At 38.1% G+C, this 24,380-nt stretch overlaps 1 protein-coding gene across 1 annotated transcript in view; it reads right to left on the bottom strand.

The window, feature by feature from the left end:
• The window catches only part of LOC125137784 (cytosolic beta-glucosidase), a 113,939-nt gene that overhangs the window by 48,366 nt on the left and 41,193 nt on the right, over positions 1 to 24,380 (bottom strand). Inside the window, exons 3-4 of the mRNA XM_047798838.1 lie at positions 17,661 to 18,457; positions 16,852 to 16,975 (exon numbers count right to left, since the gene is read on the bottom strand). Coding sequence (XP_047654794.1) covers positions 16,852 to 16,975; positions 17,661 to 18,457 — 921 coding nt within the window. The remainder of the gene's footprint in view (positions 1 to 16,851; positions 16,976 to 17,660; positions 18,458 to 24,380) is intronic.

The following is a 24,380-nucleotide window of genomic DNA, read 5'->3' as shown; positions in this document are numbered from 1 at the left end:
ATGTGTAGTGTGACATCATTTATATAAATAGTAAAATACACAAAACTATGTTCAAATAGGTTGTAAGTCCCTGCGTTTTGTAGCAAAATGTACATCTAGAACACAAGTTGACACAAACCATCTTCAGGATCAGGGTTATCCAGGAAGGAAGAAAGGAGATTTAGGAAGGGCACAAAGGGGTTTCACCTGGGTCAATAGCATCACATTTCTTCTTTTAATGTAAAATATATGCTGCAAAATATTAACATTTGCTAAATCTGGGTCACAATTATGTGGATACTTGTATTTTTCTGTATGCTTGAAATACCTTTTTTAAGTGAAAGAGAAAGGAAGTGAAGCTTCATTTCCCCAAAGGAGCTGCTATGTTTTCCCCCCTCTGATAATGAGATCCCTATTATTCAGTGGCTTTCCTATTTTTCTTTTTTTAGCAACAGAGTCTTCCTTTCAAATGAAAATTTGTATGGATTCCTAGTAGATACAACCAATGAAAGCTGAGGTGCCCTGGAGCCCTGATTTATCACCTTCTCTCATGCAACGTGAGTCCCCAAAGATATCTCTGCAGAACCCAAGGCTCCACAGTACACAATCTGAACTCTACTGAAATAACAAATGGTGAGCCTCTTTTGACCAGGATGCCAGGAAGCTAAGCTCCAGTTTTCCAGCTTTCTGTCAACATTTATGGTCAGGACATTTGCATTCTCCCTTTCTCTCCTGGTTCTGGCTTACTAGATGGTATTTCTTTTCATCAAGAACCTGGATGTAACAAAATGACCCATCTTCAATAATTGACAAAAATTAATACCTCTCAACAAGTTAAACTGGCATTTAACTGTCCTCCCTACCATTATTCTGAATAACAGAGATTTAACTGTGCTTGTGTTATTCAAAATATATTTTTAAAAATAGAAATACAAAAAGAAGATGATTTTTTTAAAGAAGCAAATCTCACATAAAAGGAAAGCAACAAATGACTTAGACTGAATACAATTACACATATTTATAAGATAATCTAGGATTAGGAATATCAAAAGTTAAAAAATAATTTAATTTATTTGAGGGATGACCACAATATTTACAAATATTGAATAATTATACTGTATACCTGAAATTAATGTTACATATCAATTATACCTCAAAAATTTAAGTTAAAGAATAAGAAACATCATACAAAATTCCCTCAACTACTGACCAATATGATATGGTATTTCTGTGACGAACAACATATTAGTAGAAAAAGCTAGTGAAAATATTTTAACTTTAACTTTGTGAATATTCTTAAGTTTTAACATTTTATATTAACATAAATTCATTTGCTCTGCTAGGGAAATCTGATGATATACTTAGGAGAATGTCACATTTCCTTAAAGAAGCCTACTCAATAAAACATTGCAATTGACAATTCTAATATACCAAAGTTCAAAATCATGCTTCCCAGAAGATTCAACATGGTCCTTTAATGTAAGTATAGTTTGTCAAACATGAAACATGTTTACAATTGTCAAGACTGGCCATCAACAAAAAGTCTACAAACAATAAATGTTGAAGAGGGTGCAGAGAAAAGGGAACCCTCTTATACTGCTGGTGGGAATGTAAATTGGCACTACCACTATGGAAAATGGTATGGGGGTTCTTCAAAAAACTAAAAATACAACTACCATATGATTCAGTAATCCCACTCCTGGGCATCTATCTGAAGAAAATCATAATTCAAAGAGATGCATGTGATCCAGTGTTCACTGCAGCACTATTTACAATAGACAAGACATGGAAACAACATAAATGTCCATCAATAGAGAAATGGATAAAGATGTGGTACATATATACAGTGGAATTATTACTCAGCCATAAAAAAGAATGAAATCATGCCATCTGCAGCAACATGGATGGATTTAGAGATTTTCACACTAAGTGAAGTTAGACAGTGAAAGACAAACATCATAAGATACCACTTATATGTGGAATCTTAAAAAAAAAAATACAAATGAACTTATTTGCAAAAGAGAAGCAGAGACACAGACTCCGAAAAACTTATGGTTACCAAAAGGATCAGGTGTAAGGGAGGGATGTACTGGGGATTTGGGATTGGTATATGCACACTGGGGTATGGAATGATTGGCCAACAGGGATACACTGTATAGCACAGAGAATTCTACCCAATATTCTATGATAATCTATGTGGAAAAAGAATCTGAAAGAGAATGGCCATGTGTGTATATATATATGACTGAATCACTTTGTTGTACAGCAGAAATTATTACAACCTTGTTAATTAATATCAATAAAACTTAAAAAAAAACAGACACAGGTTTTCTGTGGCTGGAGAAACAGTGATAGCCTTACCATTGAGTTGCTGGCTTTTTTTTTTCCTGGGCTAGGGGTCAAATCAGAGCTATGGCTACTGGCATATGCCACAGCCACAGCAAAGCAGGATCTGAGCAAAGTCCGCAAACTACACCACAGCTCATGGATACTAGTTGGATTTGTTTCTGCTGCACCACAATGAGAACTCCCAAGTTTCTGGCTTTTAATATATGTCTATACAATGAGAAAAAGAGTCACGTTGGGATGAAATTACCCACAGTAGTAGTAATAGGCAACTTACCCTATGAATTGATCTGCAGTTACCTAGTGAGTTTAGTCTCAGACAACACAGGGTGAGCCTGCCTATTGCTGCTTTCTGGCTTTTTGCTCAGGCTCCATGTCTTCACCTAGCATCCACCCAGAGGTCACCAAGAAAAGCTCTATATTTTGACAGGAGCATCCTCCCCAATCCTGGCTTCACACCAGGGCCAAGAGTTGCCTGACCTTGCAAAGAAAAATTAACTCCTCACCTTTCCTTTCTCCCCATTTAAAGAAACAATTAGCCTCCTTCTACAGCTACCATTGTTCTCAGTAAGTCCTGGGGGTGTCAGCTGAGATGTGAAGGACACTGCAGAAGAGAAGACTGTCAGTTGGAAGGGGGGGGATACCGGGTCAAGACAGAGATTTAAGGGAAGGCAGCATGAGGCAGACAGAGGGGAGTGGATGAATACTATGTCCTATGGTCATCAGTTAAGCCTCTAAAATCAATCTGCTTGCCTGAAAATCTCCCTTACTGAGATCACAAAGAAACAATAATACAGATAATTTTTTTAAAAAAAACTTTATTTCTAACACAGGTCAGTGGTGAAGCCATCTTTTAAAGCAGTGTGTGATATCATGTGGGAGAAGCAACAAAGGGGGGGAATGTAGAAAATTCAAAGAACCACAAAAAGGATTAAAAGCATGGTGATATTTTCATGAGGAAGGTCATGTAACCTAAGAAATCCAGTGAAGATAAGTCTAAAACATGATTGAATGAGAGTAAGTGCTGATGAAACACCAAGATAGATTGATTACCAATGTCAGTTGAACTGTCCATCGCTGGAAACCCATAGGAGAAGAACAGACAACCCTCAGGGTTAGAAGATGTAATTACTCACCTGCACAAAATCAGACTGGATGACTAGTATTATGACCTTGTCATCAAAAAATGTGCAGAGGGCATTGTATAGATTCAGATTACTGTTTAAGAATATTCAAAGGTTAATTCTAGAGTTTCTTCCAGGCAATAAAGTCAACACATAGGCTCTGAGAATGGATATAAGACCAGTATTAAATGAACCCATACAGCAAATGTCCAGTTGATCCCTAGGGCAGCATTTGGATTCCAGCAATATACAATAAGCTCTTTATTAGTCAGGTCGTCAGGAAATGGAGTGCTCCAGCTAATCAAATATTTTCTGTTAATTGTTACCACATGCCGAAGGATTACAAATTTTTAAAGAAAGAGAATAAATTAAAATACACTTAACACTGAAACTAAACTGATTATAATTTAATCTTTAATTATTCAGAATGCATTTCAGGGTCATCAAGAGAAGCATAAATTGTCAGTGCTTGATGACTGTGCAGGAAGTCACAATTTTTCTAAAATCCTGGTTAATAGATGCTAGGTAACAAGGAATTCACTGCGTTCGTTATCATTTGGGGATTTACATGCCAGGCGTTTTGTTTGGATGTGAAGTGTATCATTAATCCTCACTAAAAATAAAATTCCACAGATGATGAACTGATATTCATAGAGTTAGAAGAACTCATCCAAGGTTATACAACAGGAAAGGGTGTCAGCTAGATTTTGAATATAGAACTTTGTCTTTAAGTAATATGCGCTTTCACTATATCAAACAAGCAAATCCTTGTTGTGTAAAAGTATCCAAAAAATTTGCTGCCTGGGAAGTCCTGTTGTGGCTCAGCAGATTACTAACCTGACTAGTATCCACAAGGATGTGTGTTTGATCCCTGGCCTCACTCAGTGAGTTAAGGATCTGGCGTTGCCATGAGCTGTGGTGTAAGTTGCAGGTGCAGCTTAGATCCTGAGTGGCTGTGGCTGTGGCACAGGCCAGCAGCTGCCACTCCGATTTGAATCCTAGCCTGGGAACTTCCATATGCCACAGATGTGGCCCTAAAGAGCAAAAAAAAAAAAAAAAAAAAAAAAAATCCTGCCTATCCATATAAAACTGAAGTACAGTCAGTGGATCATATAGTTTGTTTTTCCAAACATGCTGAAGAATTTTTCTGAACCATTCTTGAGATTGCTACCATGTATTCATGAGGGCAGCATGTTTTAGCCCTGAAACATTTTTGCAGGTTTTCTTTTTTTTTTTGATAAAAGGCCAAAAGATTAAGAACACAGGGCAAACATCTTTGGAAAAATATTTTAAGAGACTAAATTAGCACAGCCTCATCCACATAAAAAAATGATTTACCAATAAGTATATATACTTCCTATACATTCATTTACTCATGTTTTATGCAATGATCTAATTTTTATATTATCCCACTTATTTTTCACTATAAAATATATTTGAATTGACTATTACTCATACAAAAATAGTCATTTGAAGCTACATAAGACTTTAGGCTGGGTGTACATCTATAAAAGAAGATGTGGTACATATATACAATGGAATACTATCCAGCCATAAAATAGAATGAAATAATGCCACCTGCAGCAAAATGGATACAACTGGAGATTATCACACTAAGTGAAGTAAGTGAGAAAGAGAAAGACTAATACCATATGACATCACTTACATGTGGAATCTAAAATATGACACAAATGGACCTAACTATGAAACAGAAGCAAATTCAAGGACATAGAGAACAGATCTGTGGTTGCCAAGGAGGAAGGGGTTGGGAGAGGAATAGAGGGAGAGGTTGGAGTTATCGGATGTAAGCTATTATGTATAGAATAGATAAATAACAGGGTCCTAATGTATAGCACAGGGAACAATATTCAATGTTCTATGATAAACTATAAATGGAAAAGAATAGGTCAAAAAAGAATGTGCATATGTGTATAAATGAATCACTTTGCTGTGCAGCAGAAATTGTAAATCAAATATACTTCTATTTTATAAATAAATAAATAAATGGAATTCCACTCTTTAGGGGAGAAAAAGTTGTTTTATTAACAAACTGATATATTCCTTCTCCTATCACCTGCTTTTTAGTCCTAAATGCATTCACAATGTCACTGGAGACATTTATGGCTTCTTGTTCACCTGTATTCACAAAGACCAACTAAAATTTTTCAAGGTTCAAATGCATTTTCTTCCTCCATCCATAATGGTTTCATTTATCTCTAAAGCAGGCAGTGATTCCCATAATGGAATTTCACAAACAAGGGGGAAATATGGATGAACTTTAGAAGAGCACCGAATCATCTCAGGCCATGATACGGTTTCATTAGCTAATCTCATTCACACACAGGAGACTCTGCAGTTCTGAGATGACCCTCATCAAAGAAACTGGCCTTCCTCCCCTCCTCTGCACGAGGCATTTCTAGATAAGCCTTAAGAATTACTTTCTATTCCAAAAGAAACTATTTTCATCTCTAGCATCATGCTGATACTTTCATTGTAATGAAGAAAATGTGACCTAAACAGTAACTTGGGTTAAAAGGAGCCCTGATTGGAGTAAACGCTCTGCTCAAAAGTTCAGACTAGAAAAGTCGACTTCCCACATATGAAGTCCCTACACAGAATTATGGTCGGGAGGTAATTCCGAAATGCTACCCCTCCTTCTAATTCAGGATCTTGCCCAGAGACAAAAGTTTCCTGCTCAAGTTAAATTTAAGGAAAGTTAAAATTACTGCACTGCCTAACTGAATTAAATTATCCATTTATGGCGAAGCTTGAAAATCATACTTAACTGTCTTAAAACTTGATAGATTAGGTGGTGCTGGCCAGGATCGTGTTTTGAAAGGTGATTTCACTGCTTGTGATTGTAACGGCCATGGAGTTGTTCAGTTGGGAATTTTACTCTAATGCTTTGAACTGATTTGTTCATTCAATTTCCTCTCGGAGATTTTATACCCTCCACAGTAACTTTGTTAAACTTGAATCTGAGGTGACCCTTCTGATTCTGAACTGCAGGGGAAAACTTTCTCAGGGGAAGAAAAGTGAGGTTCATTTTCAACATGAATGACTAAAAGAGGAAACACCCAGATTGAAGGTCAAGAAAATGTTACCTGGAAACTGAATCAATATCAATAGAAAGAGTTCACTGAAGAGCAAGGTCTAATTTTATGGCCAGATAAAAAGTGTTCACATTGCAAATTAAGTAGCTGGATAAGAAGAATGGAGAAAAATTTTTAAAGACTATTAATTATAACTCCTTAGCCTTAATTTTATAGCCTAAGGAGTTATCAAGAGTTCTAATAAAATATGATCCTTGACAAACCTGTCTAGAAAGAATATTTAAAGGGTCACATAATTCTTAAACTGGAAGGATCCCAAAAGAATAGCAAGTTCAACTTTTTTGTTTTGTTTTGTTTAATTAAATTTTTATTAGAGTTGATTTACAGTGTTGTGCCATTTTCTGATGTAGAGCAAAGTGACCCAGTGTGTATACACACACACACACACACACCCCTTCCCTTTCTTATATTATCTTCCATCATGGTCTATCCCAAGAGACTGGATATAGCTCCCTGTGCTATACAGCAGGACTTCATTGCTTATCCATTCTAAATACAGTTCAACTTTTCCTCTTTTTTTTTTTTTTTTTGTCCACACCCACAGCATGCAAAAGTTCTAAGGTCAGGGATCAAACCTGCACCACAGCTGCGATCCAAGCCACAGCTGTAGCAATGCCAGATCCTTAACCCATTGCACCACCAGAGAACTCCCAATCCATTTATTTTTCAAATGAAGAAACTGAGGCACAGAAAGATTAAGTGCATTTACAGAAAAAAAGATTTTAAAACTTCAGCTTCAATAGACTTCAGTTATTGTTACAGCAAACCTAAGTTTAATATCAAAAGGGTATTATTAGCACCCATGCATAATACCAATGTATGAAAATTGTTCTCATAATGGTAAAAGCAATCTACCATTTCTTTACAATTTAAAACAAAAATGGTATATAAATCTAATATTTCATTGAAATTCTCTGGAGTAATTCAGTTTTTCTGCTAATCTACTCAATCTCCTACCCACTCATTAAATATTTGCTGAGCACTTACTTACTGAATGCTAAATATATAGCTCAAAAATCCAAAATGGTATTCTGGTCAGAATTCTGTCTGTAAAAAAAATGGTGAATAAAATCTTACTACACACCGTTCCTGCCTATGAATGCTTATACCTTTCAATAACTTCTATTTTGTCATAAAATGGTTTTCTTCCTTTCAAGGATTAAAATGGGCATTGTCTTCAAGAATCAAAGTGTTTTCCAAGTTCCATCTGTTCAATTGTCTTATTCAACAAGTATTTAAGTGTGACAGGGCTACAGCTGTGCAAGGATCCCATGGATCAGTTACAGCATCAGTGTTTAATGTTTTCATTTGTAATATTGTTTCTTTTTTCTTTTTTTTTTTTTTTGGTCTTTTTGCTATTTCTTTGGGCCGCTCCTGTGGCATATGGAGGTTCCCAGACTAGGGGTCGAATAGGAGCTGTAGCCCCCGGCCCATGCCAGAGCCACAGCAACGCGGGATCCGAGCCACGTCTGCAACCTACACCACAGCTCACGGCAATGCCAGATCCTTAACCCACTGAGCAAGGGCAGGGACCGAACCCGCAACCTCATGGTTCCTAGTCGGATTCTTTAACCACTGCACCACAACAGAAACTCCTATTGTTTCTTATATAAAGTGTCAGACTCACTATTGAAAAAAAATATATAGAATGTAGTTAACCATTAATTTAGCCAATGACAAGCCTGAGAAAGCTGGCAGAAACAACATGTATGTCACTATAGAATAATTGCCCAGCATTGAGTAATGTCAAAGGTGTAAATAGGTAAGATAAGGCCACAGAGATGAAGACCATAGAGCTTGTGAGTTTAACACGGCTTAAGGTCTAATTATCCATGCTGCAAATTCAGAGACTCATTTTTTTAGAGCACACAGAGCTAATCCCCACCGATGAACTCCTAAGACTCACTTATAAAATATAATGTCAATGTAATGATTTATAGTAGGGAATATCCTTTTCCAAGCTTTGGAAAACTCCAAAAGTTTCTTATGTTCCCTGAGTAGGAATGGCTAATCCCTAGCCATCCACTTCTCTTTCTTCTCTCCAAAAACCCACTACTTTCCAACAGAATCCTTAAAACAGTCATACGGAGAACCTCTGCCAATCATACTAAGATAAATTCTACTAGCCTCGTTCCAAAGTAAATTCTTAGATAACTTATGGGTCAGGTAGTAATAAGGTTATTTTGGAGATTAGGAAATAAGAGTTAACGTAGGCAGACACTTGAGGACCACTTCACCTGGGCCCTGGGGAAAATCTGAGAAGTTCACCTTCTCTCAGTTCTAATAGCTCTCTCAACACCTGAATATTCCAGCCTTGCTCTCTCCTGGAACAGGTTAAAAAAAAAAAAAGTCATTATCTCTTCAAACTCCTGTTTCCATTTCCTTTGTATATATACCTCAAAGTGGATTTGCTGAATCATATGGTAGTTCTATTTTTGAGGAACCAACATACTGTTTTCTATGGCAGATGAATCAATTTACATTATTACCAACAGTGTACAAGGGTTCTGTCATCCCTACAGCCTCCCCAATACTTATCTCTTGTCTTCTTGGTGATAGCCAAGAGATGTATAAATTCCTGTGTTCACTGAAACATTATTCATAATACCATGACATGGAAAGGATCTAAGCATCTATCAACAAATGATCGACAGATGAATGAATAATAATAAAGTTGTGGCACACACACACACACAGTGGACTATGCCATGGAAAGAAGAAAAGGAAATCCTGCTATTTGCATCGACATGGCTGGAACTTGAGGTCATTGTGCTAAGTGAAATGCCAGACAAAGACAAATCACTTATATGTGGAATCTAAAAAAGCCAAATTTGTAAAAACAGAGAATGATGGTTACTAGATGCTGGGGTGGGAGAGATGTCTTTTAAGGGCACAAACTGTGAACATTTAAATAGATATGTAAGTTCTGGAGAGCTAATGCACAGTATAGCAATTAGTAAACAATACCATATTATAAACTTCAAAGTTGCTATGATACTAGATTTTAATTGTTCCTACCAAAAAAAAAAGGCAATGATAATTCTGAACATAATAGACGTATTAGCTAACACTAAGGTGGTAATCATATTATAATATAAATATATCAAATGAACTTGTTGCCCACCTTAAACTTACAGTGTTTTATCTCAATTTCATTTAAAAAATCATTATCAAGTCATTCTTTTTCTCCATTTCTTTGAGATTCTATTGATTCTGCTATTTATATTAGAAAAATTGATTTTCTTCTATTTGGCAGTTCAATTATTTTACAGGTATCTTTTACAGTTATAAAAATACAACTGCACTTCTGTTTGCTGCTACATAACAAAAAACTGCTGGACAGATTGTCATAAGAATGGAGGGTGAGTTTGGGATGCTCTAAATTAATGTTTCTAAAAGCTGTATAGTAGCCTTAAAATTCACTGGGCCTGGGGTGGTAAGGGACCTTAAGTAATTATCCCCTCAAAGCAGTTGGAACTGCATTAAGAAGATGCTCAAGAGAATGTCCCTCTGTAGGGGCAGATGTATTAAAAAGCTATGGGAAGAGAAGATAAAGAATGATTCCTAATCAGGAATCACAAAGGCAGAGTCTCTGATGGCTGATTGAGCTGCTTCTCACATGGGTAACTCTATGAAACCTATTCCCATGAAGTAGATGCAGCAGGTTCTATGTTTCTAAGAGAGTGCCTGCTAAATGGTGTATGTTCCTGATCATAGCATGTTCCTGAGCATCACCTGGATAAGCCAGATCAAGTACCTCAACAACAGTGTGTGTGTGTTTGAGAGAGAGATTCTGAGCTTTACCAAGCACCATGCCAGTCATCTAGTTATAGAACACATGCTCTAAAACCCCTAAACATACCCACCATCATCGCCCTTCAGAAACATGGGAAAAGAAGAACCACAGTATAGAATCCGAGAAATGTAGGTGTCAGTCATGATCCGGATGCTGAGCACCAATCCCTTCTCTTTGCAGTGGAGAATCCTAAGGTCCAGATTCTATATTTTGGCCACAATGGTGAATGCTCTGAAAGGTATAAAGTAACTCTATCAAAGGAGGAAAAGAGGACCTACCATTTTACAGAGTTCGGGGCATATGAATACATAAATTATCTATAAATTATCTTATTTCATTTTCACAACTGACTGTGGGTTAGGCAATATGGCCATTAGCATCCATCCCATTTAACAGGTGAGGAACTTGACATTCTGAGAGCCTGATGAGAATTTACCCGAAGGCACATCCCTAGCGCACAGGACAGAACATTCACTCTCCAGAACCTGCACACTTTCTACCCTGCCATGGTTCATATAGGGGATGGAAGACAAAGGTAAGGATGCCACGGAACACAAGTAGGGGAGGAGCCACAGGGGTGGTCACCTGGCATATTTCTGTTTAAGGTTGACTATGTAATCTCTGGCTAAGTTTATGCATGGTCTGAGCATGTAAGTTGGTGGGAAACAAATACACTGGAAATTGTTTTTTTCATGACGTCTCAAATTCCACAAGTCCATACACCAGCACACACTAACAATTCTTGTGCACAGCCTTCGAATCTCATTCTTCCTTCTCTATTATGACCTTGACTCCTCTTTGCTAGCTGCCATCCAGTCCAACAAGGACCAACAGTCCCGAGTGAATCAAACATCCCACATACACCTACCCAAGGCTGTGAGCTCTCCATGAGCTATGAGATGAACGGCTCCTTGGGGCTAAGGTGACAAAGGTTTACTTTGAGAAGCAATAGAACAATAGGCATGGAGTGGGCCTCTATATTCAGATAACTGAGTCTCTATTCTGCAATTGCAATGGATTTTTAATTGGTTCATTTTTCCAAAAGGTCAGTGTGTCAACCTTTGAGATCCTTCCTTAATTCTTAGGATTTTTTAAATGCACATTTTGAAAAACACAGGTGCTTAACACATTTTGTCCAGTTAAATGGGCCTCTGTAATCTGAAATTGACATAGGCAGGTGGCTGCCAGGTCTGCACCACTTTGGGAAATGGATGTATTTCTCCTTTCCCGGCTCTCCCTGGGAAGGGGAAGCGGAGAAGGGAGGGAGAATGCTGACAGTCAACAGCAGGGTGATTCTGCGCTCAGCATCCTGTCTTGGTGGTATACCCAAGAGCTGCAAGATTTATAACCTTCTTGTTACAATGCATCAGCTTCAACACTTTCAGTGAAGTCTTCAATAACTTCGATGACATCTTGCTGAGGGGTTTTGTCATTAAAAGCCTAAAGCTGGTCATTAACAAACCTTCTCTGCAATCATCTACCGCTGTGCTAACTCAGGCATGGATCTGACTGGAAAGTTGGGCTGGCTCAGAAACTTTCCAGAAGGCTGCTTTTTTCTTTCTTTCTTTTTTTTTTTTTTTTTCTTGTGTAGGGTATATTTCTTTAGGGAAAGAAAACACAATTCCCAGTCATTTCATCATTTATTTCTCATTATCTATTGATGAACTCTTCTCTGATAGACATAACCAAATTCAACAAACATATGTAGAAAGCTACTAGATGACGGAAATGGGGCTCGAGGCTGAAAATATAATTATTAAAAAGACAGATCTGACTCTCAGATGGTTCAGAGATTCCACACACACCCCCCCCTTCAAATTAATCATCATTTAGGCACTCTTTCATAATGTGCCAGACTCTGTATTTAGGCTTTATAAGCATTATTTTGTTCATTTTTCACCGTGTTTTAGAAGGCAGATGTTCTTATTATCTCCGTTTTTAAAGAGTAGATGGATGAAGTATTGTTTTTCGAGACTTTCCCCCAAATTATTGAACTTATAAGTGGAAGAACCAAGTTTCAAACCCATGTCTTGCGTGACTTCAAGCTTGTCAATATACTCAAAATAATAGGATTGGACCAGGAAGAAGGCAAAGTCCGTGCCATTCCAAGTTGAGGAAAAATAGTGAGCCAAGTGAAGGGCACAGACACATTGGGTGGGCACAGGATGAACCCAGGTGGAATCCCCTCCCAGGAGTTGAGGTCATGGGCCAGGTGTCACCAGTTGGGAATAACCTTCCCTGGTTTCACAGTCTTGCTCACCTTCTCAACAACATTCGAATTATTGACATATCCATGTGTGTGTGCTTACCTATGAACTTCAACTTGCCTGCTGGCTTTGGAGCAGCAAGGACTGACATAAATGTTATGAATATAATAAAGATTCATATCAGGTGAGAAAAGCCTCAGTCTTTGTAGATCACTGCTTCCCGAACTTTTACCAAAATTCTTGTGGCAGAATAATTCCAGCCACACAGTGATTTGACAGTTGTTTCTCCTGCTAAGGATTTGATTTTTTTCACCTAATGATCCAGTGGAAATAATGAATGGAGGAGGTCCTGACTGCTTTGTCCTCCACCAGATTCAACTGTAAATAACCAGCGGGTCAATGTTTCAACATTAATTCAGAGGTTTCCCAAAAAGAATGATGGAGAAAACTGCAGACATAAGGGAATGTTTGTTAAGTATAACCTAGAGACTTGGGGTGGGGAAGGGGGATTAAAAAAAAAACAGTTTGGGGATGCTATTTTTTTAATAACAAGGAAAATAACTTGAGATGATAAATACACTCTTAAGAATGCACATTTTGGAATCACAATAAGTATTACCATGGGTTGAGGTCCTATTGTGTGGCAGGCAATTATTTGGCGTTTTTAACACAGTAGCTTATGAAATGGAATCCTTACAACAACTCTGCCAGGGAAAGTGTTATCCCATTTTTATAGATGAACAGAGGGTTTGGGAAGTGGAACAATTTGCCCCTTATTAAATAACTGGAGCTGGAATGCAAGCCTAGTTATATGTTATTTCACATTTTTGTGTCTCTTCTGTGTTGCTTTTCTCTTATCTGTATCTACATTAATTAAAACACAACCTATTTAAAGGCATTTAAATAATGCAATGATTAAAAAGGCATTAGCTGATTCCTCTTTTTTTTTTTCTTTAAATGACATTTTTCCTCTTTTTTTTCTCTTTCCCAAAAGGAAACAGAAACATTAGCTTTCTTTTTACTGCTCAGTTAATTGCTGTGGGATTTTTACCTGAAGAGATTAGTAAGACCTCCAGGCAGACGCCATTGATCCAACTATAGTGTCATTATGTGCCTGTCCTTATGCGTGATGCTGGAGGGAGGGCTTTGTTCATGGGAATCACAAAGACATCATCCATCTGACTCCCTGGGTTCTGGCGGGCTCTCACCTGCAGAGCTTCCCACCAATGTCTTCCTTGGTCTGTTATTATTTTTAATTGCTCACAGGGTGTTTATTACTAGTAAAGTTTTCCCCCATCAAGATCATCAGAGCTACCTCAGAGGAGTCTCAGAAAATTGATTAGTAACTTCAGCTCCATTCCTCTGATACGAGGCATGATAGGGCATTGTATGAGCTTTGCCCAAGCTCATCGGACCTGCAGGCTCCTACACAGGCAGCAGGAAGCACTTTCAAAGAATCTATGCAAGCCCAGAGCACCAAAAGTTAAGGGAAACGTTCTATAAGACTGGTGGGACAAGCAAGTACCCTGAGTCAGAAAGCCCTGGACTCATAGATCTTATTAAACACCAAAATAATAGTAGTAGTGGTAATAATACACACATTTTGGCTTCTTCCAATAAATATTATTTGGAAAGATTTTGATCTTGAGCAAATGACTCAGTCTCTTCAAAACTCAGTTTTCTCATCTGTAAAATAGGTGCAATGATCTCATCTCACTGTTTTGAAAATAAAATAAGATGATGGTATCAATGAAGACCCTTGTGTTCCAAGTGATAGAAACAATTAGAATCAAGTGAAACCAAAAGAGTACTTAATGGTAATTAAAAGTAATGTCTCTCACTTGCAATAGAACATGACAAGATAATATGAGAAAAAGAATGGGTGTGAATATATATATATATATATATATATATATATATATATGCACGACTGGGTCACTGGGTTAGAAATGGACAGAACCTTGTAAATCAACTACACTTGAATTTAAAATTTTTAATTAAAAAAATAAAAGTAATGTCTCAAGAACATGAATGCCGCTGAGTCTGAAGGAAAACTGGAATTAGAGGGGCAAGTGCCATCCTGAAGCTCTTCCTATTTCTTGTTTTCATTTCTCTTGATGCACCTGCAGTTTCTGCCTCTTCAGTACTCACTTGAGCTTCACATGGCAAGACACAGCCACCAATGACCCACAAAGTCACATCTCCTTGCCAAGCCAGGCTACAAGACAGACACTAAATGCTCCAAGTTCTAAATCTCAGAGAAGAACTGGGATTGGCTCAGCTCATGTCATTAGCTTACAGCTAGCCCAATTAATTATCTGTTGACAAAGAGCACTATTTTATTCTACTTACAGGGCTATCCCTATGGTAAGCCTAAGAATAGGAGGAGATGGGTATTTCACCGGAAAAAAAAAAGGATTAGTTACTAGATTTTCTAGCTTTCTAATTCTGAGTTTCACCACAGATGAACTAATTGGTGCCCACTACAATAATATATGAAATGTAACTATCGCCAAACCCAGTCCAGAATAGACAGATTTAATAGGGAATTTTCTATCAATGTGTAGACTTCCGCACGTTTTGAATGGCTACATTTTTAAAAGCAAAATACATACAATACCCTATGTCGATTATACTAAATATAAATCATCTAATGTTAAGAATCAGGAGAGAATGTAGATGCTATGAAGAGTTAATGGTTTAAATGCATCATATCATTTACATCAATTCAAAAGTACAAGAGAAATTCAACACGTTCAGAAACAAGATTTTGTTCCTAACTCTATTCTTCTGTCCTGTCATTCAGAAATCTGAATCGTCTCACATTTTCTATTCTTGTCTTCAGGTGCTTTTCTACAAGTTTTTAGTGTTAAAGATCTAAGGGACTGTATAAAGTACTTGAAACAATTTCTGAGAGCAAGGAAATGGCCTTATACGTTAGCACTACACAGAGCAGCAAGCTGGGAATGAAGAAAGCCAATTTCTATTTTACTCTCTTTTCCCTAAAATACACAGACCGATTTTGGACAAGCCATTTGTGGTCCCTCTGCAATCCACAAATCTAATGGTGGGAACCAGCCCTCTTGTCTCAGGGTGAAGCTGCGAACATCAGCATATCCACTATGAATAGAGTCATTTACAGGGAACAGTGGGGAGGAATCCCAGAAAACTAGATATTTCCCTTTCTTATCAGAAGAGGAATTCCCACACAGAAGAGGAATCTGGTGTGCGTAGAACACAAAAGAATGACTGAGTGTGGATCAGATTGTAGGAATCCAATTGCCCTCTGCCGATAAACTCCAGGCCTGAGTGAGGGATTGAGTCAGTATATTTTAGGTTTGGGAAAGAAACCACTTTATGTCACTTTCTGGAATTCCCTCTGGTGAATTCCAGTATATTACTGATTTATTTTGGAAAGAATCATTCCAGGACCTCTCAAATAGAATGTTGAGAAATAACTGCGCCCATCATCACAAAAAAAGGTGTGTGTGTGTGGGGGCGGGGGGTTTGAAAGTCTCATTTTTCCATTGGATTTGGTTACAATGAAATGACTCCTTTATAAGGAGGAGAAATTAAATTTGCGAAGCAGCATCATTCCAAGTGGTAGCGAAAAGGGAAAAATTAACTGAGGTAGAAATGGGTGTTACCAGTTAAAACTTATGCCTTTACATTTGTTTTCAAATATGAAAAAAATTCCACGGGGAAAAAAGGAGTTACCAGAATAATAATATTGTCTTGAAACGAAATTCACAGATTCTGTATCATAAATAAATAAATTCACAAACAAACAACTGTTTCTGCCACTTGGTTACAGTGTAAACGAAATATGCATTGATTGAAGATACATACTACTTTATATTTTATTGCACAAATGCTTAATTTTGGCCCCTTAAGAATTCTGTATTCATTTTCTTGGTATTTAAGATATTAAAAAGTGCAAATAAGCATGCTCACATGCTCTAGTTGGTCAGTGATGATCTTTTTGTAAGAAGTAGTGCTCTCTTCCAGCAGCCACCACTCCTATTCACCTTCCCCTTCACCCAGGAGTCGCAAAATGCTGAAGACCATCAGTGTTTACTTGATTAAATTTTAAGAGGTTGAAGCTAGGCCAAATCCTCATCTCCCTCTTTTCTACTTTTTCTCCTCTGTCTCTTAATTACATGGCTTTACACTGATTTACATGAATGCCAGCTATCAAAATCATTGGTCTTTGCTGAATGCAGATAGGCACACGGGAAAATTATATTAAGTTTGCTCAATTGATCTTTCATCATTTCAAATGGTACCTTTGAACAGCTCCTGAAATGTCTGTCTGAAATACTCCCAGCGCTGAGTGTCATCAAAAGATGCGGGGTCACCCTGGGGAAACCCATTCTCGGTGATGTAAATTACAGGGTTATTATATGTATCCTGGAAAAAAAGAAAGCAGAAGTTTTATTCCAAACAGATGTTTAAAAAAAAAAAAGCTCATAAAATCAGGTGCATTACCCTCTATCTTCTCTAAGCTACAACCCCCAAACTAGTTTTCATCAAATTGCATTGACCCTATTAACTTAATTTTCCACGCACTGACCTTTTATAACTAACAATGGAAAAGAAAAACTGTGCAAATATCCATGAAGACAGTCAAATGACTCTTGTTATAGTGAGACAGAAATATCTTACTTCCATCAGCATCTGCTGATTGTCACTGCTCCTTAACCCTTTGGTCCCCTCCCCACAGCAGGGACCCTATAAACTGATAATTTAAAATATTATGCCAACCAGCGTAATAGAAACCCAAAAATAATCCAGCTATTGTGACCCTTATTATGCCTTTTAGAAGCCCCAGTTGTGACCCCAACTTGAAAAATATGTCCGAGCTGCTACTCTAGCCACAACTAAAGAGTGAATTCCAACTTTATAATCATGGTTTTGAAGCTTTTTGTCAGCTAGTCACTCTTCATTAACTTAAATCCTAGTCTTCTCTTCCAAGGACAACAAACGCAAATACTACTGCCTAAACCATTCTATTTTTCAGGTTCTTATACACACAGACATATGCCTACCTTCCCATGTTTGGGTACCCATGGAAGCAAACAAACTGGGCATCTACCTTAATGTATTTCAGTAGTTTACGTATTCCCCACGGTACCACGTAGATCCACTTCATACTTATCCAGGATGGGTCTGGAAAAATCTCAACCTCCGCATCTTGGAGAAAGCCCAGTTCTCCTTTCTCGTTCTCCTGGTACTTGACTAGACGAGTCGTGTAATATTGCACAGCAAAGAAATCAGCTGTGCCTTTGATCATTCTCTTCTCTTCTTCTGTAAATTCTGGAAGCCTTGACGATGGGTAGCCTTGCTTTTTACTCATGAGGGCAATCTGGGACTTGATGACTTCTGGATAATCACCATCAATAAATATAGGCTTAGCAAAGAAATCCAACTGGAAGGCCATGGCTCTTTTCGCTGCTTCCTGGTCAGACACTGAATTGGGATCTGCTGGTTCCACCCAGCCAGCAAAAATTGCTAGAGACACCTTCCCCTTCTGCTCTTTTCGGAATAAGGAATCATAGCTGTGCCATGATCTGGCGTGAGCTTTAATCAAGTTATGAGCTGCCTGATAACCTTTAGTTCCAGGGTGAGGCACACCAGGAGGAAATATACCAAACTCATATGCCATCAGGGAGAAAATATTAGGCTCATTGACAGTGATCCACTGCTTGACTCGATCCCCAAAGGTACTGAAACAAAACCGGGCATAGTTGTCAAAAGATTCAATGATAGTCTCTGACAACCACCCTCCTTGGTCTTCTAAGGCCTGAGGCAAATCAAAGTGGAAGAGGGTCACGATGGGTGTGACCCTGTTTTTTAACAAGTCGTCAATGATCTTGTTGTAGTAGTCAATTCCTAGGAGAGAAATAAAAGAAGTATGAGAATAAAAGTTATTTTTAGTATGTCGACAGTAAATAAGAATTGGGAGAGGATCAGGAATAATCAGTTTTTAAATAGCTTTAATCCAAAGTAAGATTTATTACTCCCTACCTATGATATTAAAGGCTGGGAGGAAACATGAGGAAGTCCAAGAAAGGATGGCTGATCAGAAAGGGGAATGGGAGGGGGGTGACACAATTGTGGAGGAGGTATATCCAGAAAGGGATGCATTTGGGCAAGCACCTAACTTTGTGTCACTGACACTCTTATTGAAAATATCACACATGCTTCTTGGTGTTTGATTCATCTCTCAGCTCCACTAGAATACAAGCTCCCATGATAGCAGGAGCCTTGTCTTTCTAATTTACCTCTGGATCCCCCAAATCCTGGAACAATACCAGAAATTTAGTAGAGACTCAATAACCAGTTGTTGCACGAACAAATGGATTTCGACAATATTAAATATAAAGTAAAGAAACTGAATTCAATGACCGCCTCAGTGCTGCTCCAAACCCATCAATCTCTGAAGTCCAGGAAAAGAGACTCACTGAGCATGGACCAGAGCTCATCATTGGTCCCAGGGTGTGGGTTCCAAGGGCAGGGATATAGGGGCCTGGTCCAGCAAGAAACACTCAGGGAATCTGATCTAAAATTCAAGACCCCCCCTACATTAATTCAATCATTAATTTATTCATTCCTCAAATACAGATTTACAGAGAAACTACTATATGCTGGACTTATGATCATAAGATAAGAACCGTCCTTGTCCTAAGAAAACAAATTTTAGTAGCGACAAAAAAGTTCATAAGCAATTATAATACAGTATTATTTTTAAAGATAAATTATAGAATGCTATTTAAACCATGTATTAAAGAGTCCAAATCCTAAAGGCGTTTGGAAATCCGTTTTGAAAGTAATGTACTAAAATGGTTTCAAAAATCAACTGCTGTGATAGACTACCTAAGTTCTACCCCTTTACCCACTAATTCAGTGATCTCAGGTTATTTACTTTACGTTTCTGAATTATCTTTGCATGTCTGTAAGATGTGGACAACAATAGAAATCTATTTCCATAACTGTTGTGAGAGTTTAATGAGTTGATAGAGTGAACATACTTAGAACAGTTCTTGGCATCGTTAGCTATCATCCTAATAACAATTATTATGGTTCTCGTTGGCATGAGTGACATCTAAGTGGATACTCTAAAGATGGATATTAATGACACACATAAGGCAAGGAGGAGTGATCTAGGAAGAGAAAAAAAGGAAACAAATGTGCAAAAGATCGATGGAGGAACAAAAATAAACTAAGGGCCCCCAAATGTGACCCTTCTATTTATTCCAAGCTTGCTGTAGCAATGAGTCAGCCATGGTTACTTGCAATAGTAGGTACTTAAATGCTGTCAGGGAAGAGGGAAAGATTTGTAATAAAACAAAAAAAAAAAAATGGAGGGAGGATTCGGCTACCTTCTGATTTAAGGAAGTTGGCACAGGGAGGTTGGGGGTGACCTAACTAAAACCAGGGTATCCTATGCAATGGGTTTGGCTTTTTCTTGTTGACCCTGAGTTCAAATTGGCGGGTAGAGAAGTGGAAAAACAGAATAGCTGGCATTTGTTGGCCATGTTCTGACTATTCTGGGCTGACTGGACTGCCGCAGAGGTTGTGGTTTGGCTTCCTGGATTTCCCATGTGGGTCAGAGTTTTGTTGTCATTTATGGCATGGACATTGTTTTGTTTGAACATTCATTCTCTTAGAAGAATATGGCTCTTTTCGGGAACTGCAAATTCACAATAAGGAAAGTGTATAGCTCAGCAAAAGAGAAATAAGAACAGAGAGATATAAGCAGGGTAAGCAGAAGCCAAATTATCCAAGGTCATGTGGTGTCTGCCTAGCTGCCCATAAGAGAGGGTTATTTTAACAACAGCTCATTTAATTTGCAAACATGAACATAACATGAAGCACACATAGCACCTCCATATTTGGAAGACCCATTTTGATGCCACTACTGACTGATGAACATAATAAGCTACCCGCTGACCCCATCTCTGCTCCACAAAATGCCCACGCCATAATCCATGGAACATAAATAGGTCACCTGACAGATGTGATTCAGGTTAAAGATCCTGAGATGGGAAGATTTCTCTAGATGGTTCAGGTGGGCCCAATCTAGGCACCTGAGCCCTTACAAGTGAAAGAGGATGGCAGAAGAGTGGGTCAAAAAATGCAACAACAAAATAAGACACAATAAGTGGCAGCATGAAAGGGACTCCACCTATCAATGCTGGCTTGGAAGATGGAAGAAGAGAGCCACAAGCCAAGGAATGCAGGTGGCCTCTAGAAGCTGAAATGGTCCTCAGCTGACAGTCATCAAAGAAATGCAGACTTCAGTTCTATGACCACAAGAAACTGAATCCTGCCAACAATCTGAATGAGCCAAGACTCAGCTAAGACTCTCTTCGATCTGTGAAAAAGAAAACAGCCCTGTAACCACTGTGATATAATTCTGGGGAGACCTGGGTCAGATTTCTGATCTACATAACTCTAAGATAATCAATTTGTGTTGTTTTAAGCAAGTAAGTGTGTGATGGTTTGTTGCAGCAGCAATGGAAAACTAATACACTCACCAATGTATTAGTGAAATGCCAACGCTTTCCTTTTCTCTCTCAATAAAAGAGGGTTTCCCATCCCATTTATGGTCCTCTGTAAGCCCACATTCCCTTATTTGTAAAGAGAAATATCCAAAGATGGTATGAAAGGATCATCTTGGTATCAGTACGTATTAAGGTTTTCACAGCCAACACCTTACATTGACTTTAAATATAAAAATACTAACAGTTCTTATTTTTCACATTCATACTATATGTACATGATATCACACACTTTGCTTAATCTGCGCTAAACCCAAGAGGTAGGCATTTTTAGTCTCAATAAACCTATGAAAAAATGGAGATTCAGAAAGTAACTTAAAACACCAATGTTTTCAGGTAGCACAGCCAATGTTTAAAGTCTTTCTGTCTCATTACAAAGACTATACTGTTCCCGCCCTAACATTTTCACACTTTCCAATGTTTCAGAACCAGAAACATGGTGATTCTGTCTTCCTTGCCTTAAAATCACCTACTTTGGAGCTGATTCATAATATCTTTTTTTTTTTAATTTCTGGAGGAATCAGTGATTTATAAGCATCATTAGATATGGCACTATCATTAATGATAACAATCAATGTAATTCAAATAACATGATGATCTGCAATTGAAGATTAAAAAATTTTAAGTAAAACTTTTTCTCACTCATCACCATGGCAGAGCAACAAAGCATCGCATATTTAATATTTATCATCCCAGAACTGAAAACTGTACTTCTGGTTTGTAGTTTCTTTGATGCTGTAATTACACAGTAAAGCGAGGTTTTTAAGAACAGAGTTCTGGACCAGACAATTCAGTCAAGGGATCATGGAAACTTTGCTGTCCAGCCAAAATTAACACAACATTATAAATCAACTGCACATCAATAAAACTAATTTTTAAAGGGGGATCATGGACAAATCACACTGCCTTTCTACACCCACATTTCCTCATTTGTAAGAGAGGAATATTAATAGTGCCACCTCATGGAGTTTCCGCCACGGCAGAGCAGGTTAAGGATCTGGCATTCTCCCTGAAGCAGCTTGGGTGCTGAGGCTCAGATTTGATCTCTGGCCTAGTGTAGTAGGTTAAGGATACAGCACTGCCCCCAGCTAGGGTGTAGGCTGCAGCTGTAGCTTGGATTCAGTCCCTAACCTGGGAACTTCCATGTGCCACAGGTTTGACCAAAAGAAAAAAAAAATAGTGCTACTTCATGAATGTTTAAGTATTAAATGAGAAAAAATAGAGGATTCTTTAGCTTTATTAGACTAGTGAAATTCAGGGTAATTAATTCTATGCATAGATATGTATTTTCAAATGATCATATGTTACACATCTAGGAAACTTAAAACCCTAAGAGGTCATCTGGACCCTGTTCTGCATTTGGATATTTAGGGCAGGGTTCTTCTAAGTATTAAAATTTCCACAGCAGTATTTCATAGTTACTGTCATCACCTCTGATTTAATTAAGCTCACTCATTCTTACTTGATTTTTGAAATTTAAGTTTAAGTTAAAGGTCTTTTGGAAATAGGGAAAAGACATTCACTAAGATTAACTCAAATATAAAAGTGCTATTAGAGACAAGAGGCTGGTTGGAGTGGGATGCAATGGGTGTTATTTGAAATGATACAGAGATAATAGACACCCAATGACAAAAATATAATTGCAACTGGGACTCAAGGATTTGAAGCTGAGAAAATCTTTGCCTCTCAGCAATGACTGGTGTCTCCCATCCCAACTTCTCTCAACACACCTGTTCCATCCTTCTGCTGCCCAAAGAACCAGGTTCCTTCATGCATTCAGTTTCCTATGGTCTCAAAATGACCTGCCCATCAGCCAACCATACCTCATATCCCTAGTGCCAACAACCCACCAACTCAGCCTCCAGGTCCCTAACTCCAAACATCCCTGAGAGAGGAAAGCAATTGAGAAGGATTCTTTTTTAATGAAGCTGCACAAATTATGTATCACAGGAAAATAAGTTTTTCCCTCATCCAGTCAGTTGTGGCCATGAGCAGAACTGGATTATTTAGAACAAAGAAATGGGGACATGCTCTTAGAGAGGATGTGGCTGAAACTTGCAAAGATGATTTCTCAGTACAGAAAACAACTGCACTGGAAAATTCTCCTAGTCAAACTGTAAATGTCTCAACATTGAATTCATTTTGACCAAGTGGCTACTGTGAGTCAAGCGTGATAACCATCTATGTCCACTCCTCACTAGACAAACACCACCGACTTCCTCCACTGCTCCAGCTTCTCTTGGCATATGGACTGGGTTTGTTTCCCATTGCTGCTGTGACCAGTTACCACAAACTTCATGGCCTGAGCCAACACCAAATTATTATCTTACTGTTCCAGGCATCAGAGGTCCAAAATAATTCTCACTGAGCTAAAATCAAGATGTCAGCAAGGCTGCATCCCTTCTAGAAACTCCCAAGGAGAATCCATTTCCTTGTCTTTTCCAGATTCTAGAGGCTCATGGCCCCTTCCCCCAATTTCAAAGCCAGAAATGAGAAGACCTTGTCTCCTCTCTGACCTCTGCTTCAGTCTTTATATATTTTCTCTCTGACTCTGATCCTCTTGCCTCCCTTTTTCAGGGAGCTATGGGATTACATTGGTACCGTCCAGATCATCCCAGGTAATCCCCCCACCTAAAAATCCTTTACTTAATCATATCTGTAAAGTCCCTGTTACCACGTGAGATAATATATTCACAGTTGCTAAGAATTAGAACATGGATATTAACTGAGGGGCTGTTAACTGAGCCTATCACATTGCCCAACAGAGAGGAGGAAATTTGCAAATGTTTCTTCAGTTATTTACTTAATGGCCATTCTTGCTAAGTGTGCTCATATTTGAAAATCTTAAAAGTGCAAAAGAAATGCTGCCTAACCATTCCTTTTTTCTTTTGTATTTCCAATATGTGAGCCTTTGGCTAATCACCCAAAACTTACATTTTCAGCAGATAGGAAAATGCATTTGAACAGTTGAGAAATACAGAAATATGTGATTTCAGTGGCCAGCTCCATCTCTTCTTGTTAAACCTCAAAAACTTGACATTTGAAAGAGAAAGGCTGTGCCACAATTCCATTTTGTAAAACATTCTTCCATTTTGGGAACACCGGATTTTACTTACATATTTCTAAATGTCTCTCACTTAGCTTTAAAATAGGGAGTCAAACCAAAACAAACAAACAAACAAACAAAAAATCAGGCTTCCTTGCTTGGGAAGGATAGTGACAAAGGCTTTCTAATTCTTTACATGCTCTTT

Source organism: Phacochoerus africanus, chromosome 10 (assembly GCF_016906955.1).
Source record: "Phacochoerus africanus isolate WHEZ1 chromosome 10, ROS_Pafr_v1, whole genome shotgun sequence".
NCBI lineage: Eukaryota > Metazoa > Chordata > Mammalia > Artiodactyla > Suidae > Phacochoerus > Phacochoerus africanus.
This window is presented reverse-complemented; position numbering and strand designations above follow the sequence as displayed.